Genomic DNA, 18,793 nt, shown 5'->3' with positions numbered 1-18,793 from the left:
ATTAATTACAAGTGTGTGTGTGCGCGCATGCACGCATGTGTGTGTGTGTGTGTGTGTGTGTGTGTGAGAGAGAGAGAGAGAGAGAGAGAGAGAGAGAGAGAGAGAGAGAGAGAGAGAGATTTGTCTCCGTGATACCTGGCGAACAATCAATGGTTTAGGATCAATTAGGACAGTATATGCCTCCTAGGACCCTGTGGGTCACAGACATTTGAAAGGGTCCTATGACTCCTGTGAGGGTCACATACTTGACTGGCCACCCCTTCGTCATGCTGCTCTCTGTGCCTCTCCACACTGCAGCCGGTGAAGCCTAAGGCATCCCTTTCCCTCTGCTCATTCCCTCTGCCCACCAACACATAATGCCATGTGCCAGGCATTACCACAGGCCTTGATAAGTTGGCAACTCCTCATGGGGTGCGTCTTAGTGGGGGTGACAAACTAGAAAGTGATGGGCAGATAACCCGAACATCAGAGGTGTAAGAGCCATGGAAAGGGACTAGAGTGAAGCCATGGGGCTGCCGTTCTCTACAGGCTGACCAGGGAAGGCCTCTAGGGTGACGTTACATTTGAGCTGAGACCTGGCCCTTCCAGACAACAGGAAGAACAAATGTGGAGGCCTTCAAGTAATAGTGTGTGTGGGCAAGAGAGCAGCGTGCAGAGTATGGAATAAGTAAGAGCAGCAAAGGCAGGAGAGGAAGTCGCAGTGGGTGAGGCTGGGTCCTTCAGCACATAGAGACTCTGACAGGGAACGGAGTGCATCGATTGTGTGTATTGATATGAAACTCGGTGGATGGTTTTGAGCAATACAGTGTTAAAAGCTCTGCTAGATGCACTATAAGCTCTCTCTCTCTCTCTCTCTCTCTCTCTCTCTCTCTCTCTCTCTCACACACACACACACACACACGAGAGAAAGCTTGACTGTGCTAAACCCAGAATTTTCTGAATGCATCTGACCAGAATTTTCTGAATTCATCTGACCAGAACTGGAAACATTTTTGGCATGGCATCGATTTTAAAAAAAAATCCACAAAACACATACTTAGGGATACAATGCCCTGGAATAATGTTCCTCGAAGTTTAATGTTCAGAAGAATCACCTGGAGAGCTTGTTAAAATATGGATTCCTGGAACCCAGCCCCAGGGATGCTGGGTCAGGAGGCTGGGAATGAGTGGAAAATATACTTTTCTAATAAGCTCTCGGGCAATCGTGACGCCACAAATCTATGGGCCACAGTTGAAGTGGTTCTTCCTAGGACCCAGAGATAAATACATAAATACAGGCTCAGAAATATGATCAGCAGAGTAATATAGTGGCATCCAACTGTGTCTTCCACTTTGATCTGTCTTACCTACTCTTATTGCTAAAAGCAACTGTAAGACCATACACACTAGCCTTCATCTATGAAAAATAGGCCACAGATCAAAGCCTGTGTCTCACAGTTCCTGGTTTAAAGGTTGTCTTTTTTCCTAAAGTAAGACAAACTGATACTCCTTTGGCCCTCCCTTTTTGCTACATCACGGGTTATCTAACTGATTAATGAGCACCCTGTAGTTTTCGGAAAAGACCACTTGGTTGGTCTTTGTACCATTGACACATCCAATTCCATTAGTGTCTTTGGTGTTTTAAAGGACCATGGGGAAGTGTTGCCAGTAAGTAGAAACTGATACAGTGTCCAGTTCAAAGTCAGTTGTGTCAGAAACAGTTTTTAAACTGTTGTAGGCTCTTAGTAAGTATCATGGCAAACCCCACCTTATTCTTAAATGACCGGAGCTTTCCAAGAAGCAAACCCTCCTTCCCTCCACTAGGCATCAGCCCACTAAGAAATTAACCACAGCTTCTACAGGAACTCCTAAGCCTTGCTATATAGGACCAGGCCCCTCCTAGGAGGATGCTAAGAAAAACAGTTTTAACTAGGGCTGTGTGCTCTAAGTCATTCCATAATAAATGGTAAAGATACCCTAAGCATTTCTAAGAAAGAAAAGAATGTTTTTAGCTATTCAGTCAGGACTAGGAAAATCTTCAATAACAAGGGAATTCTGATGGAACTTGAAAAGGTGTGAATTATGGGAATATGTAAATTATAATAAAGGGGGGCAGTATATTTCAGTTCGACTTGCATAAGTCATCATCCTCTACCTCATGGAAAGATTTGAGATTTGGCAACCCAACTGTGTTCCACCAGTGACCTTAATGGAATCATAAATAACTTGCTGACCAGCAATGGAAAGCTGCATCCCTGCCCGTTCTGTCACCAAGCAGATGTCGGGGAGGGTGAAATGATAAAGAAGGTTAGCCCCCAGTCTCCAGGAGTAAAGACCAGTAGGGCATACCCACAGGATGTTGTCTCAGAGGGCTGCTTGTGACTCGAAGAGACCACCAAAGGAAGATGTCTCAAGCTCTAGACAGGTTGAGTTGAGGCAAAGAGAAACACTTTGAAAAAGACCCTCCCCTCCCCCACAGCCTTAGGGCTGACCCTCCACCACCCCCATTTGGGTAAAGCAGAACCTTTACCAGGCCATAAGCCCATGTATGGAGGCCCTTGGGCATCACTGTGTAAACCATTCCCAGAAGAAAAGGAAAAACAACATCACAAGCTCAGACACACCATCCAATGACGTGGCCTCTTGAGGATTTGTCTAGCCTGCACTGAGGAGGTCACCTTGCCCTGACCCTGTGGGCAGTCTCAACGAACGGCGGGCCTACCATGAGAAAAGCTGATTTTTATTGATTTCCTTGGCTCTGTAATTTGGGCTAATTGGACTAAAAGGACAAAATTCTGGAGAATTCAAAAAGTAAAATTGGCCATACCCTTCTTATTCAACACACATTTGCTGAGCTTCCACTGCGGGCCAGCCACTGTACTGGGTGGACCTGCAGGCATTCACAGCACGAAGGTTACACCCCCAAACCTCAGAGTCTCAGAATCTAGAGGGAATAGAGGTGTTTCCACCAACAGTCGTCCTAGCACAATGAAAGTTTTACTGTACGACAGAAGCCTCTGAATTTCAGAACGACACCCAGACCTTCCTTCAGAGGTAATATTTTAACTAAATCACGGGGGAAATAAATCAAAGTTCAGGAAATGACAGACAGAGCTGAAGAGAGAAAATGGTTTAAGCAAAGGGAACAGCACGCACAAAGGAAAGGCCCACTAGGTCTGCCCTTAGTGTGGTGCACGCTTAGCACCTCCAAGGGAAGCTGGACGGTCAGACTCGTGTCAGTCCTTCCAAGGTGAGACTGCATCCTATGGGCAAGAAGGAATGGTGGAAAGGTCTTAAGGAAAGGGATAAGGGTCTAGTGGATTTCAGCAGTTCTAGGGAGGTCTGAAAACAGGAAAGGAAGGCCCTGGGGCTTCGACTAGAGGTGATAGACTGTTCCACTGGTGCAGGTAGGCGATGGTAAGACCTCGGAGGCAGGGCTGGCACAGTGGGCCTTAAGAGTAAAAGGGAGGGCGAAGGGACGCAGGAGTTAAAAATCAATGCAGCTTGGTGACTGATTCGATGCAGCTGAGGGGCAAGATGGAGGAGACAGAGAGTCTGAATGGGGTCTGAGATGGATGGCATTGCCATCCCAAAGCAGGAAATATGACGGGAGGAAGAAGTCTGGGGGGAGGGGAAGATGATGAGTTCAGTTTGACAAATGATGAGTCTTGAGGTACTTGTGGGACATCTAGGCAACGAGCTTAATGGAATCCAGATCCCAGTCTTGAAGGAAATGGCCCAGCATCAACCTTTATTCCTAATCCTCATTTTTTCCTGATTTAAGATGCAAATTCTCTATTTCAAATGCCGGTCCATTCACTACCAGGACCCTCTAGAGCACCTTGGCCTCAGATGCTATCTGGCACCCTGGCAAAGACTTGTGGCACTAAACTTATCTTGTTTATCCTGTGGCTCTCCAACTAGGCCATGATTTTCAGACAGACCGGGGGGTTTGAAGAGTTGGGCATTCGTAAGACTATTCTAATCCCGATAGGCTAATATTTGAACTATTAAATGTTTCGTTCTTCCTCGGAAGTGAAGGCATAGAAGAGGGTTAGAACAAACTGATTCTGGTACATTCCATATGCATGTTGAGTACTAGCAACACTGTGCTGGCTCCTCTTGGGGAACCCTTCTTAGTCCAGATTTAGGGATAAGACTGAGGTCCTTGAAGGTCACCTCCCTAATGTCACACACTTACAGCGAACAGCACAGCTTCTTACTTGCATGGTACTTAATCCATTCACTTTCTACTCTACTATCCTATGAGCGCTCAGACCAGCTATACTCTAGTCTGTCACCCTGTTATGTAGGGGGGAAATAGAAGAGAAACAGCACCACCAAGAATTAGTCTTAGTTTGTGTGTTACTCACAAATCATGCAGTTTCAATAATGACATTATCATCGCCTTATAGCAGTTTGTCTGGAAAGCGCATGTGATTCACATTTTAAAAAAAGAATTAGAAGCTTCCAGTCTATCCTCCCTTCCTCGGGGGATGGCTACCAAATGTATCATTGCTAAACCACAAAAGACTATGTTAGAGTAACATTTGTCAAAGTGACATTAAAGGCTGTGGATAGAAACCGCTGGAGCAGGGAAAGTGCTGCGGCTCAAACACACTCGTAACTCACTTGTGGTGCGTGGCACGGATGGCATTGGGCGCTGTGGGCATGGGAGACCACCCACTGAGCCACAGCTCCTACCACAAAACGCAAGAGAAAACTGGATTCCCGGCCTTTGAGACAAAACTGAATATCCTGGTCTTTCAGAATTCAGAGGGACAGATACTGCTTCTTTCAAAAGAATCACTCTGTTTCTTCACAGTCAGTGTTCCTTATTATTATTATTATTATTATTATTATTATTATTATTATTATTAAGACAGGGTTTCTGTGTAGCCCTGGGTATCCCAGAACTCACTCTATAGAACAGGCTGGCCTTGAACTCAGATATCCACCTGCCTCTGCTCCCTACCCCCAGAGCTAAGGCTGCTGAGATTAAAGGTACGCCCCACCACTGCCCAGTCATCCTTTATGTTTTAGAAAGAAAAAAAGTCTACTTTTGTCATTTACAACTTTATTTGGAAACAGGCTTGTGGGACCCTTCTCTCCCACCGAGGGAGGGCATGTGTCAAGTGCTAGCCATGTGATGGAAGATACAACTAAGGGTTCACATTCAAACCCTAGACCGCAGGAGTTTCCTTACTGGGGGAAAGGTGTCTGGATTTTTATCCTAAAGAGGGATCTCTGTAGAGTTTTAAGTGAGGAAATCACCAGAGAACGCTGCTGTTTGGACAAAGGCTATGAGCTTACTTTACTGGCAGAGCATGAAATCAGCTCTCCTCTGAGAGCTCTAGAGAGTATAAGAAAGCTAGGGAGGAAGGTGCTGGTAACAGAATAACCAAGCCCAGGCCTGAGGATAGGCTGAGCCGGAGTAAGAGGAAAACACAGCTAGAAGAGAGTAGGACACTGAAGCCTTCCCTCTAACCCCTCTCTATCCCATAGGAGCAGAAGCAGTGTAGGTCACGTTTCTACTGGCCTAGAAATTCTCCTAAGAGGATATCAAGCAAGGAAGCAGACAGGATGTAAGATGCACAGAAATCTCTCACATACAAGGGATCAAGATTTCCCCCATAGTGGAGATGAACAGATACCCCATTCTGAGGTGTGATGGTTCAGCTTCCCCGGATGGCTGGGCGTTAGGTACTGGGATCTATAGCAAAGGGAGGCATGGGTAGTAAACTAGATGGTCTTAGTACAATTTCTCACCCAAGAAGACACAGCAAAATATTCTAACACCCATGGGCCTACAATGACCCTGTTTTCAAAGCCTGGGAAGTGAAAGCCTGACATATACAAAATATAAATGAGGAAGAGTGTCCAGCTTTGATGATGGACCAGGAAGAGTCTTGAACCACACTGTCCTACAGCAGTGTGCTTTCCCGCCACATTGGAACGCTAGGTTATAGAGTGCGGCCGAGCTGTCCAGACAGTAGACAAACGTGCCACATGCCTTTCCTGAAAAGGAGCAAAGACGGACGTGCAGCTTAGACTCCTCCCTGTGGCCCCTGTCCCAGTATATTTTGAGAAATGAAGGCCAAATCTACAGACAAAAAAAAAAGGTCCCTGGTCAAGAATCCGAACCCACTGTCCTTCCAAAGTTGCAAAAAGGGAAACAGGCAGAAAAGGATTCAAATCCAAGGGAAATTTTCTAGTTAGACATGAGACAGCCTCAGAAGAGCATGTCTTCTAGACGGAGAAAGCAAGATGCTTGGTTGAAAATTAAATCTAGGTTTCAAGTTGCTACGTGACTTTGTTTTTGTTTTGTCTTTAAAGTGCTTTTCCCAGTTGAGTGTGTGTGTGTGTGTGTGTGTGTGTGTGTGTGTGTGTGTGTGTGTAATAATGTATATTTAGCAGTTCAGTACTTCTGAAACTTGTATCATTAGTCAATTTTGTAAGCATCACATTCTTTATTTACACAAATCTAGATGGCTATGATATCACTAAGTGACTTAGTCTTATTGGGCCACCCCTACATGTGCAGACATCATTGAAACATCATTAGGTGGCACAAGACTATGTATGAAAAAGGCCCCAGCTTTAGGAAAAAGTCCATCTGAACTGCAGCTTAAACCAACCGGCTTCCCCATACCTTATGAGGAGTTGGTAACCTAAAAGGGAATACTGTCTGACTAAAGCCAGACAACTGGCCCCTTAAGAGCACATTTATAATTTATTTATGGCTTAATATTTTCCACTGATAGGGTTAATAAATCATGTTTCCATTCGACTGGTTTTCTGTGCTGTATGAATTTCTCTATTTTGATACCAGATCTTAACGTGTTTTATTTTGCTTGTCCATTTTCCAGTTCATTTTTGCAGCTACAGAGAGAAATTTATTAGTCTGTATTGCCGCCTTTCTGCTGTTGTGGAGTTGGACTCTCTGAATACCCAACAGTCCCTGAGGGAAGCAATCTCAGACAGCGAGGTCGCAGCTGCCAAACAACGACACCAACAAGTGTTGGACTTCATTCAGGTAAAGCCGCCGTTCCTCGGATTGATGCTCTTAACTTTCACTTGTGGCTAGTAGGAAAGATGCCATGGGAGGTCTTGATGGCATCCAAGCTGGGCTTGTGGAACGGGCTAGACTACAAAATGTAGAAAGAGAGTTCAGCATCCAAGGAGAAAATAATAAACAGACAAGGCAGACAGGCGGGAAAATGAGATCTGGAGAATGATAAGGTGTCCAGGTTGGTGAGGACATAAGCTGAACATTGATTGGGTAGCCAGAAAAGACTGAGAAACTGGGAAAGTCTGGAGGATAACGATAAGGGCAGATCGGAAGACCAGACCAAAGGGGACAGTTTTAAAAAAAAAATCAGTTTCTCACAGCTCTACTGGGTCACATTGCAGCATGGAGGCCATATTGGAGCATGGAAGCCATATTGGAGGATGGAGACCATGCCTCTCATGGGTACTGCTCTAGTTATACTGGTGGTCCACTCTAAGAATTCTGTGTGGTCCTGCTCACTAAATAATCTGCCTGGTCCCTCCTGAATCTAAGGAGAGGACTAACGGTAAGGAACCAGCCAGACCAGTAGCTCCAATAACTATCTCAATAAGAAGTAAAATGAATATGAGGAAACATCGCGAACTTGGGATTGATAAATAAGTCACTTGGGCTCGGGTAAAGTATTTACCTGGGAGAATGAGCCTTGAGTACCCACATGAAAAAGCAAGCTCATGGGGCATGCCTCATAACCCCAGGGAATGGGGAATGCACTGTAAGTCCTTTGCTCTGGACTCTGAGGCATGATAACCTCTGGCACTCGCTGGCCCAGCCTAGCCTTCATAGTGAGCTCGAGGAAATGAGAGACCCTGTGTTGAAAGTGGAGTGGACAGAGCTCCTGAGGAACAGCCCCAAAGGCTGTCCCCCTAACCTCTACACACATGTATGCATTCACACCCATACACACATAATTATTCACATGTATACACACACACACACACACACACACACACACTCATACTCCCCACTTTCTACTCGTTTATGAAAAATCGCCACAATAAACTGAGTATGAACACACTAACTCCAGCACTCAGGAGACAGAAGTAGGCTGATCTCTGCAAATTCAAGGCAAGTCTGATCTCTCTAGAGAATCATAAGCTATCCAGGGTTACATAGCATAGCTCTGTTTCCAAGAAAGAAAGGGGGGAAGAGGTGTGTGATAATAGTCCTACATCTTAGTATTATTTTAGTGTTACAGAAATAATTTAGTGAGTTAATGCCCATAAAGTCCTGGCACATACCGACTAGACAATAAGTTGTATATTCATTCATCAATAAGAAGCTCAAGGCCAAGCATGGTGAGACATGCCTCAGGCAGTAGACACAGGAGGGTCAAGAGTCCAAGGTCAACCTTAGCTACATAGTGAATTCAGGGACAGGAAAACATCAGACAAAGTCTCAAAAACAAACAGTAAAAAGATAGAAGTAAAAGTCCTTTGAAATATGAAAGAGAGAGCACATGACAGGTTTGGTAATATTTAGGGGAAAAAAATGTCGCTAAGAGGTAGAATTACCCAATTTCCCTCATCTATAAATGAGGATGACCCTCAGACTAAGGTTGACACTGAAGAGAGAGAGAGAGAGAGAGAGAGAGTGTGTGTGTGTGTGTGTGTGTGTGTGTGTGTGTGTGAGAGAGAGAGAGAGAGAGAGAGAGAGAGAGGTGCACATGAGTATGTAGGTGTGTGCACCTGTATATACTCAGAGGTCCAAGAGTTGGAGAGATGTGGAGTGTTCTGCGTGTCCCTTTCAGACCAGGTCTCTCATTGAACTGGGGCTTGTCATTTCTCAGCCAGGCTAGCAGCCACAAATTCCCAGCCATCTTCCTGTTTCTACAAGTCCTTCCTCCCCACCCATTCAGCACTAAAGTTACCAGAGAATGTAAGTGCCCACACGCAGCATTGTCTGTGGGTACTGGGATCCAAACTCAGGTCTCCATGCTTGCACAGCAAGCACTCCTCCTATCCACTGAACTGTCTCTCCAATCCCCTCCTCATCTTTTGAGTCCAGTGCCATGTTGTAGCCAGGCATGTTGACACACGCATGTAATCCAGAGGTAGAGAGACAGAGACAGGGGACTGAGAGTTCAAAGCTAACCTGGACTACACGAGGAGCTCAAGGCCAGTCTGGGTCACAGAGAGAGACACTGTCTCAGTAATGAAGAGTCCCAAAGTCAAGGAACACAACTTTTAGTTCTAAGATGACATTTTGTTTGTTTGTTTCTCATATCTGCAAATGGAAGGACTGGATTAGAGAAATCCTCAGGTCCTAGTCAACTCTATCATTAATTGTATGACCTACAACCAGAAACATTTTAAAGAAACACTTTACTAACCATACCTTGGATTGCGTTTCTGCCTTAATCCCATATAAGCTTCCCCAAATCTCATTCATCCAATGAAGACACTGCCTTTCTTTAGTCTGTGGCTGTCTTGAGCCCTCCATGGGGATCCATGACTGCATCCTCACTTCCTGACCACACCCCGTGCTCCCCTCACTCACCTAGTCTCCAGCCTTTTCCCTCACACTTGATCTTAGCCAAAAGGCCGAGAAATGATCAAGTCTTTTTTCTCACTCCTTCTGATCAACTGTTTAAGTAGGCTAAATAATGGCAGGCCAGGCCAAGAATTTTTCAAAGTTCTTGCCTGCCCCGGACTCCCGTAGGCACATAGACTTGGATAAAAGCCAGTTCCCTAAGTGTTCAAAAACTAACTTCTTAGCGTAGGGTAATTCCATACCATCTACCTGGATCCCCAGCCTTCGGTGTGCCACCCTGCTGGCCCTGACATGAGCAATTTCACTGCCTGCAGACAACCCAGTGTCCTGGCTCCCCTTTACCTGCCTTGACTTCTTAGTCCCCCGCCCCCAAAATGAAAACCAGCTGCAGCCACTCATCCATTGGTGTTCACAGCTCAGCCCACCACACACCATAACCAGGGCCTGCAGAGGCAACTGCCAGGTCCGCCTAGATCTAAGACAGTGTTACTACACAAACCAAACATTGTAAAGAGCAGGGGAGTCTATGTAAATACAGCTAGGAAAAGAAGCCAAGGAGTGTAGCCAGAAAAGGGGAGGTCTGGACCAGGGGAGGCATAGAAGAATCACAGATAAGGTATATAGGCTCTACAGACGGTACGTGCAGTAGAACTGTCAAAGCCGCTGTGAAGGAAGAAAATGTGTGTGTGTGTGTGTGTGTGTGTGTGTGTGTGTGTGTGTGTGTGTGTGTGTGAGAGAGAGAGAGAGAGAGAGAGAGAGAGAGAGAGAGAGAGAGAGAGAAATGTCAAAGCATGAAGACCTGAGGCTTAGCACACTTTCAGCTGTTAAAGCCAAAAGGGCAATTAGGCCATAATTTATATACTGTAATGCTTCAAATGCGCCTAAGCTGTAATAGAAACAGAGCTCACTAAACAGAGCCAATCTATCATCCCCTCAAGCACCTTGTGGCTATGCCGTGAGAAAGCCAATCACCTTTACATTTTAATAAAAATAGTATCTCACTTGGGTACAGAGAAAGGGCATGATTTATAGGATGAAAACTGAAATTTGTAAAAAGCGGGGCGAGAAGTGAATGCAGAACCTTTAATCAACAGACCGGGGGCAGCTCACAGGCGTTCATTTGAAGAGCATGTCAGCAAGTCTTCAGAAGTCAAATTTGGACCTTAAAATCAGGGGGATTATGTTGTCAGTTGCTTTTAGATCAACAGTGGAAGGTGAAATGAGTGGAAATTGGAATTCTTTTGGAACTACTTAGCGAGGTTTCATTAAACTCAGTCCACGGGGCCTCCCAGAACCTATGGCATTTTTCCTTTTCCTCAGTTGGGCCCTCTCTACCTCACCACCAGGAAAACCTAAGGCATCAGCATTGCCTCATTCAAATCTGCCCGTGCTTGGCAATAGGCTGCAACACCTTTATCTAAAAAGAACAGGTGGATTGCTGTGAAAAATCACATAGGTTTACAAGTTACCACAAAGTGGCTGGCTTAAGGTAACAGAATGCTATTCTAGGCATTGGAGAACAGAGGTTCGAAATTCCTGTTGGCAGAGCTGCACTCTTTTGAAAGCTCTGGGGAGAGTCCATTCTCTGCCTCCCCCAACATCTGTGAGCTGCTGTCGTTCCTTACCTCATGTCTGTCTACTTTTGTGGCTGTAGTGTCCCAAGTCTCCCTCTGTCTCCATTCTTGTAGCAAGTCCTTATGGGGACATTTGTCATTGGAATTAGTTCTCCCACAGACAATCCAGGACAAAGGTCTCTTCTAGAATCTTTAACAACCCCAGCTTTGCCACAGAAAGTAGTACTCACTTCTTTATCATATAAGGTAATAGCCACAGGTCCTGAGAGTTGGAGTTGGGAAATCTTTTAGGGATTCACATTCATCCCATTGAAAGAATTTCAATTGACATCGTACAACTGAAGATGTTATAATACTGCTTGATTTGCAGAGCACGCTCGCCCATATCTCCTGAATCTTTCCGGTAACCCTGAGAGGAGAAATCTGAAGAGCTGTGCAGACTTTCCATCCCTTATCCCCTGAGCATCTAATTTCAGAAAAATATAAAAGCATAGTCGCGTCCTTGACAGCACTCTTAAAAGTTATCCATAATCAGATAGTGCCTTTGAAATAACTTCAAGACCACTGTACACTGAATGCCAGCAAAAGCCAGCTGAGAAAGTAACCGTTCCATCAGGGGAAAGCCATGCAGGTCTAACCTGGGAGTCCCAATTTGGCTTTGCCCTCATGAACTTCAGGGTCCCTTCAAACTCTCCCCCTAACATAGCTCAGCACGGAGCCTCCTCCTGGGCCTGACTGCTGTGGTGCTTCCTGCCCAGCAAGGGAGTGAATGAGCCCTGGGTCTCAATCTGGTGCTTTCAACACCAACGCTGAATACTCTGACGAGTCCTATACCAGGGCAGCACAGAACGAGAAAGCAAGGGGAAATGGCCCCCAGTCACACAGTTTCACCCACTAGTTCATTTTAGCCTGCCTGTCATACTGGGCGTGACCATGAGAGGGAATGTCGTAGCTTCAGAATCTGTCGTGTGCTAGGAGTGCAAGGTTGGTTGGTATTGTTTTGTTTGTTTGTTTGTTTTCTAAGAGTATGGTTAAGAATAAAGACCTAAGTGGGGGTGGGGGATGAAAAGTTAAATAACAGTGGGTAATACCTAGTCTTTAAAACCTCTCCAGTCAGGGACACTTAACATACCATTATTCACACAATGAACGTCTTCTCTCTGAAGGTACTGATACCAGCTTTCCAAATGTCCTCCATAAAAGAACCTTAAAGTATTAAAACTGTACCCTACCTTAGCCATCAGGCAGCCAAACTTCTTCAATTTACAACTGAGGAATGAACACAAAGAGGTTACTGCTTTGCCAAGGTATCCAGTGAAATCAGATGTGAAGCCAACAGTGGGTTTTAGGCTCCCAAGAAACAGTGTAACCAATGGCCTCTTCTTGGGAGACAGATCAGTCAGGAAGCTCATGGCCCCGGCCAGCGGTCATAGTGATCTGAAGAACACCTACAGTGAGAGACAAAATCGAGCCACTTTTAAACCGCTATCGGCTGGGCTTCATAATGAAAATATCACTGAAATCACTCTGTTAATCTTGAAATCAAAGTGGTGCTGATCCAAGCTGTGCAAACATCAAGTGTCTCAACTCCTTAACAGGGGCTTTTTAAAAAGTGCTTTAGACTTTGGAAGCATTTGCTCTGCATATACAAAACTAGTAAGCTTATTTATTAAACTTACTAATTAGATCATTCCCATAACACAGGTATAAATGTTCTGAAATGCATATGTCACCCGAATCACGTCCCCTCCCTGAAACTGTCTATTTCGTGGCACAGCGAGAGGAGACAGTGCTTTAGTGTGTGCCCTGTGGTGTCATACATACTTTCAAACCTGGCATCAATCATCACAACCACCTATGGGCCTGTAGTTTGCAAACAAAGCAACTAAGGCTCAAGCCAGTGCCATAGAAACCGATAGGCGAGCAGATGGTTCATCTTGGACTCTTAGGAAAATGTAATTCTTTTCTTCGATGGATGCTGCGTAACCTAATGCCTTCCACCATTTTATTCCAAAGCAAATCGATGAAGTCTGGCGCGAGACGAGGTGGATCATGGATGCTCTACAATACGCAAGATACAAGCAACCAGTCTCTGGCTTGCCCATCACTAAGCTGATAGACTCCTCCAATGAGCAGAACCTAAAGAAGATCAGTTCTACATCATCACACATAGACTGCCTTCCATCGACATCCCCATCCCCAGAGATGCACAGAAGGAAGGCCATGAGCGGTAAGCAGTAGGATCTAGAGCTCTTTGGTTTGGCCACCAGAGTTTTGGCCCTGCCTTCACTGATGGTGTTCTTTGCGTCGATGCATTGGTTCTAGGCAGTGGTGGGAAACACTGCTCGAGTCAGAATCCAAAGGCGTAAAAGAATCAACCCCAGGACGTGGAGACTGTGACAATAACACGAGATTGCTTTGCTTTGCTGGGGAGGAAGAGGGGGTGGGCGTAGGGAAGATTAGACCAGTGCTAGTCTACATGACCAAGGTATGGAAGGACGTGGATCAAGAATGGAGATCCAAAAATTCCCTAAAGGAAGACATCAGCCTGAAGGAGGTAAGAGGCCAGGGCCATCATGCTCTCTGGGGGAATGCGAAGGAGAGAGAAACCTTGGATAAACTAATTGGAATCCTAAAACTGAAAGCCAATAAGCTCAGGGTAGTTACAGACATGACGATCTAAGGAACAACCCGGAAGAAATGCCTCACACTGCACTTCGGGAATTAAGAGTGAGATTACGTGGCGAAAACAGGATTGGAAAAATATAATTTTCTACAAAATATCTGTGTGCTTATAGGCAGAAGTGAAAGGATATTAATGCAGGAAATACTATGTAACACTCTTTCCAGAGGCAAGTGGAGTCTAGTGTCATTTTTCTAGCCAATAAAAATAGTAGCCATTCGAAGCGCTTCTTAATTCTGTGTCTGAAAAGCACTCCAATGTTATAATCTCCATAACAATATCTTTAGTGAACAGTTCTGATTTATAGGCTTGTCCCATAGGGGGCAGCATGGTGCAGCACAAAGAGCCTGGGCTTACACATCAGAGGCCTGTATTCAAATTCCCATTTTGTTTTACTAGCTGCATGCGCTTAAACAGATTTTGCTACATTTGAGTCTTAGTTTCCGTGCATGTAAAACCAGAGTAGTAATGCCTTCACCTCAAGGAGTCATCTGTGAGTAAAACTATCAAAGATACGTGAAATGTAACAGGAAGAAGAAGTATCATATTTTTTTATGTTATCATCGTCATGCAAAACCTTTAATAGGGATGTGTGCCTTTCCTATAAGCAACTCCGTGTGGGCTGTTGTTTAAAAAATCTCAGTCTCTAAAAGTAAAAACTTGGCAAGTGTGGAAGAACATGGGACGCGGCTAACTTTTATCACACAAGACGTCAATGGCTTACCAACTAATTCAACAAAATAATTATTTCAATAGAGTTTCTAGGGTGTTTTGTACTGCTTTACTGTGCTTTACTAACTTGCACTGGCCTTGGGGCTACAAATCAAATATCATTTGTGCCAGAATGATCTAATGGGAGATTTAGATAGACTGACAAAAAAAAAAAAAAAAAAGACTCTGTAACTGCCTAGGGTTACAAAGGAGATTGGTGGCATTAACCCATATGCTCTTAAGACCAAAGCAGGAGGTAACAGAAGCCAGTGATGAGCAAGCAGAAGACGTGTAGATGAGGAAACAAAGTGACGTGGGCAGAGGAAGCAAGCAGACTTTTCTAGGCTGTACTTCAGTAATGCGGTCAGTCCAGCTAACAGTCAGGATGCTGGATGTTCATTCTTTATGTTCATATAAAAATACACATTGGTTGCCTACCATGTACCAGACACTGTTTTGAGTATCCAGGAGATAACAAAAAAGTAGTCTCGATGCCTATGGAATTCAGTCTGGAAGGGATGGCAAGGAAAATAGAAATAAAATAGCAGACCATTAAAACTCCCGTGTACAATACAAAGCAACTGTGATGAGGGAAGACGCTGAGTTCTGGGATGCTCGGCAGAGGCCTACCTGAGACTGTGACGTCTTAACCCACCACAGGACAAGGCAAAAACCTGGAGTTGGAGTTTCCTAAGCAGCAGAATAGCAAAAGGCTTCAAAGTGGGTTGGGAGGAAGGTGGAGTGCCTGGACCAGCCTGGGGGAAAAGAGACGGGTGGCCCCTGGGCAGCCATCCCAGGTAGGATGCTGAAGGTCCCCACCGTCAAGTTTGGGTTTTCTCAGCTTGTGACAGAAACCATAAGCAAGGATCAATGGGATCTGAATTCCTCTTAAAATTGAATCTCACTATTGTATGAAGAAAACAAACAGGGGAAATGGGAACAGCAGAGAGTTTAGGAAGCTAGTAAAAAAGAAGAAACTAAATTTTCTGGATTGGATGCTTTAGGTTTTCATGATGCTATTTACAAAAAAACAAAAAGGGAAAAAGAGAAAAAAAGAGAAAGAGACAGGAGGAAAAGCAAGCTCCAATGGCTGGACTATTAACTATGAATGGATTTGAATATTTTCACAAAAATAAACATTCAGAAAAAAAAGCACACTGTAGAGATCTCTACCACTTTGGGAAGATAATCAGGCTAATAATAATACAGATATAAGATGCCATTGGCACATGGATCATGTCTGAAACCATAAAAATGCAAGAGATTCTCTAGAAAGTATATGTGTAAAACATGAAGAGAAACCCTGTGTAATGAATGAACGAGATACCCTAGATTGAGAAGGAACACCAGGGACAAAAGATTTGAAAGAAAAACAAAACAAAACAGAAAACAGTGCCACAAAAAATGAAGGCAGGTCAAAGGATAGAGAAAGAGTTAAATAAAACAACTGTACACTTTGCGTTCTTCTGCCTTTTTCAACAAGGAAGTCATCGATAGCCTGGATGAGGACAGTTTGTGAAGGAAAAGAGGAAGAAACATCACTAGACTGAGGGCAAATGGGAGGGGACAAAGTAGGTCTAGAAAGACACACTCTAAAGTCTTGACTGTGAAAGAGAAGAGAGGAAGGCAGCGAGGACCAGAGACCTGTAAGGCTAGAAGCTATTTCTGAGGCAGGACAAACACGCTCTCCATCCTTCCACAGTTTATATAATCCTACAGACAGATTTTCAATTCTATTTCCACCTTCATAGCTCATCTACTCTCTCTGTTCACAGCATTTTCCCAGTGTTTAATCTTCTAGCCACGGGGTCCCCAGTGGGCTCCCCCTAGACTGTATGAGGGTGGCCTCCTCTATGCCCTAGAAATGCCAGACTCTCACGTTGACCTGAGGATAGATTACATTCACTCCCTGCTGGGAGGATCTGCCCAGTTGCATTTGGATTTTATTATTAACTTAAAATGTGAGTGATCATCGTTCTGTTTCTTAAAACATAATTCTCTCTCGGGTCCATTTATTTCTCTAAAGCCAAAATTCCTTGTGCTGTAAAGCACAGAGGCATGGAAGGCTGCAAATGACAAATAGAACCTATTGACAAGAACACACTGTGGAGCATTGGGAGAAACAATGTCCTATCTCCTCCTTGCAAAAAAAAAAGAAAGAAAGAAAGAAAGAAAGAAAAGAAAAGAAAAGAAAAGAAAAGAAAAGAAAAGAAAAGAAAAGAAAAGAAATGAAAACACAGATTCCATTCAGAGACCAGAATCTTCTATTCCCGTATCCTGTCCTCTTCCTAAGTGTGACCACTTTGTGTTGTTTGGAAACCACTTGTGAATGGGGAAAACCCAACTGAGACAAACATCCCCCTCAAGAGGGTTACGCACAGCACAAAGTTCTCAGCACGACTCCACTCCATGTGGGTGACCTCCTTCAACTTCTAAGGCACCCGCTGGAAACGGGAGCCTATCACAGACATTGCCCCCAGTGCCAGCCCAAGAGTCTATCATAGTTGTGGAGTATGATGGATTTGTTTGTGCAACTCTGATTAACAGGAGAACAGGGATAGAACTCGAATTTCCCAGTTCTGTGTGTGGCTTTCAAAATGAAAGAACTCCTCTGAGTTGATTAAAATTGAAGCATCTCCCAAGGGCCCAAGGCAGAACGCTGGCTCCAAGGCAGTTCATGGCAAGGGGAGGAAGATTTTCTCCATCCCATGGGCATTCTCTCCCACCCCCCTTCTATGGGTACAGTGTCACAGGAAGCAATATTTTTCCCTAACACTGATGTTTTTCCTCGTGACACATGGGTGAGGCAATGGAGGGACAGTCAGTGTTGTTTTCTTCAAATGTCTTTGAAGATCATCCCATTCTTCCAAATGTGAAACTTCCCGATAACCTTTCCCCAGAAGAGGTCAGGAACAATATGGCATAGACCAGATGGTCCCTTGAGGTACTTTTTCTCTTGGGAAATTTCTTTAAAAAATGAACAAAGCTACCTAAAGGCTTGATGAGTCGATACATTTTTTTACTTATAAATTATTTCTGTTCTATTAAACACATGGAAATAGATCCAGTGAGGCACATATATGCATACATATGGAGAGTAATATATTCCACATGGTATAGAACTTAGGGAAATATGACCTGGGATATTCCTTTCTTTTTGTCTTACCACTAACACCACTGCCTCCCACCTTTAAGGAAAAAAAGCAATAACTTTGAACCAAAAAGTCTCATTAATCTGCATAACACCCATGGAAGACGTGACATTTCCAGAAATGTCATGTCCCCATACACTCTTAAGACCACAGCAACTCCACTGTGCTATTGTTGGCTTGACCCCCAGAGACCAGGAGTTGCAACACCCATCACAACAGCAGGAAAACCAACTCCTACTCCAGCACTAATATTACGGGTGGACCCTCATCCAGCTCCTCCCAAGTCAAGCAGAGAGGAAGCTCAGACTCTCCCAGTACTGGCCTGCCCAGAGCCCTCCAAGGGAAAGTACAGAGCACCACCAAGGTTGGGTAACATAAGCTGGGAAAAGTGCCTACCATGATTAATACCAGGAGCATATGTCCTGGATCTGGAGAGGGGAACTGCAGTCTGTATTCTCTTCCCGGAAGAGAGGAAGTAGCAATGGCCTAAGTCCTTAGAAATTCTCCTGGATGCCCTGGATGCCTCCTGGAGACTCTCCCAGCCTGTTCTGGGAGGGCTATACCACTCTAAGTAAGAGGTTCCATTATGCCTTCTAATAAATAACCCAACAGTAATGCAAGTCAAACATTAAGATCCAATCCTACCAGAATAGCATTTCCAAAGGGCAGGGTCATGAACCAATAAGACACTCAACACTCTATTCTCTGGCCCTTCTACACCTCCTTCCTGGGCTGCTACCGTTATAACTAAGTCTCCTCTTGATTTACCTGTCATGCTATGGGAGTCATACAGTAAATTTACTAACTCACTATTTAATCTGGTTATGAAATACGCCATGAAGGAAAGCATTTCTCTTCCGGATCATCAAAAGAATCCTCTCAACAAAGCCCCAGTATATCGAATAGTCATTTATAGTCTTAAGCAATAATCTTCATCCCTCAATGATACTAATACCTTCTGTCTATATGGTCCTTACAGTGTCTTTAAAAAGTCTATTTAATCCACATAACACCTATGGAAGATAGGCAGCCTAACAACCTCTAGGCTACAGACAGGGTTCAGACAAGCTAAGTCATTTGTTTTGAAATGTATATTCAATAAGAAACAAGACAAGCCTTTAGCCAAGGTTTG

General features: G+C 44.4%; 1 protein-coding gene across 5 annotated transcripts in view; it reads left to right on the top strand.

Moving 5' to 3' along the window:
• The window catches only part of Ankfn1 (ankyrin-repeat and fibronectin type III domain containing 1), a 388,671-nt gene that overhangs the window by 354,507 nt on the left and 15,371 nt on the right, over positions 1 to 18,793 (top strand). For all 5 annotated transcript variants that reach the window (XM_039087383.2, XM_039087381.2, XM_039087379.2 and 2 more), the window contains exons 18-19: positions 6,849 to 7,015; positions 13,132 to 13,345. In XM_039087383.2, the coding sequence (XP_038943311.1) occupies positions 6,849 to 7,015; positions 13,132 to 13,345 (381 nt within the window). The remainder of the gene's footprint in view (positions 1 to 6,848; positions 7,016 to 13,131; positions 13,346 to 18,793) is intronic.

The sequence above is a fragment of the Rattus norvegicus genome, chromosome 10 (assembly GCF_036323735.1).
Source record: "Rattus norvegicus strain BN/NHsdMcwi chromosome 10, GRCr8, whole genome shotgun sequence".
Lineage (NCBI taxonomy): Eukaryota > Metazoa > Chordata > Mammalia > Rodentia > Muridae > Rattus > Rattus norvegicus.
This window is presented reverse-complemented; position numbering and strand designations above follow the sequence as displayed.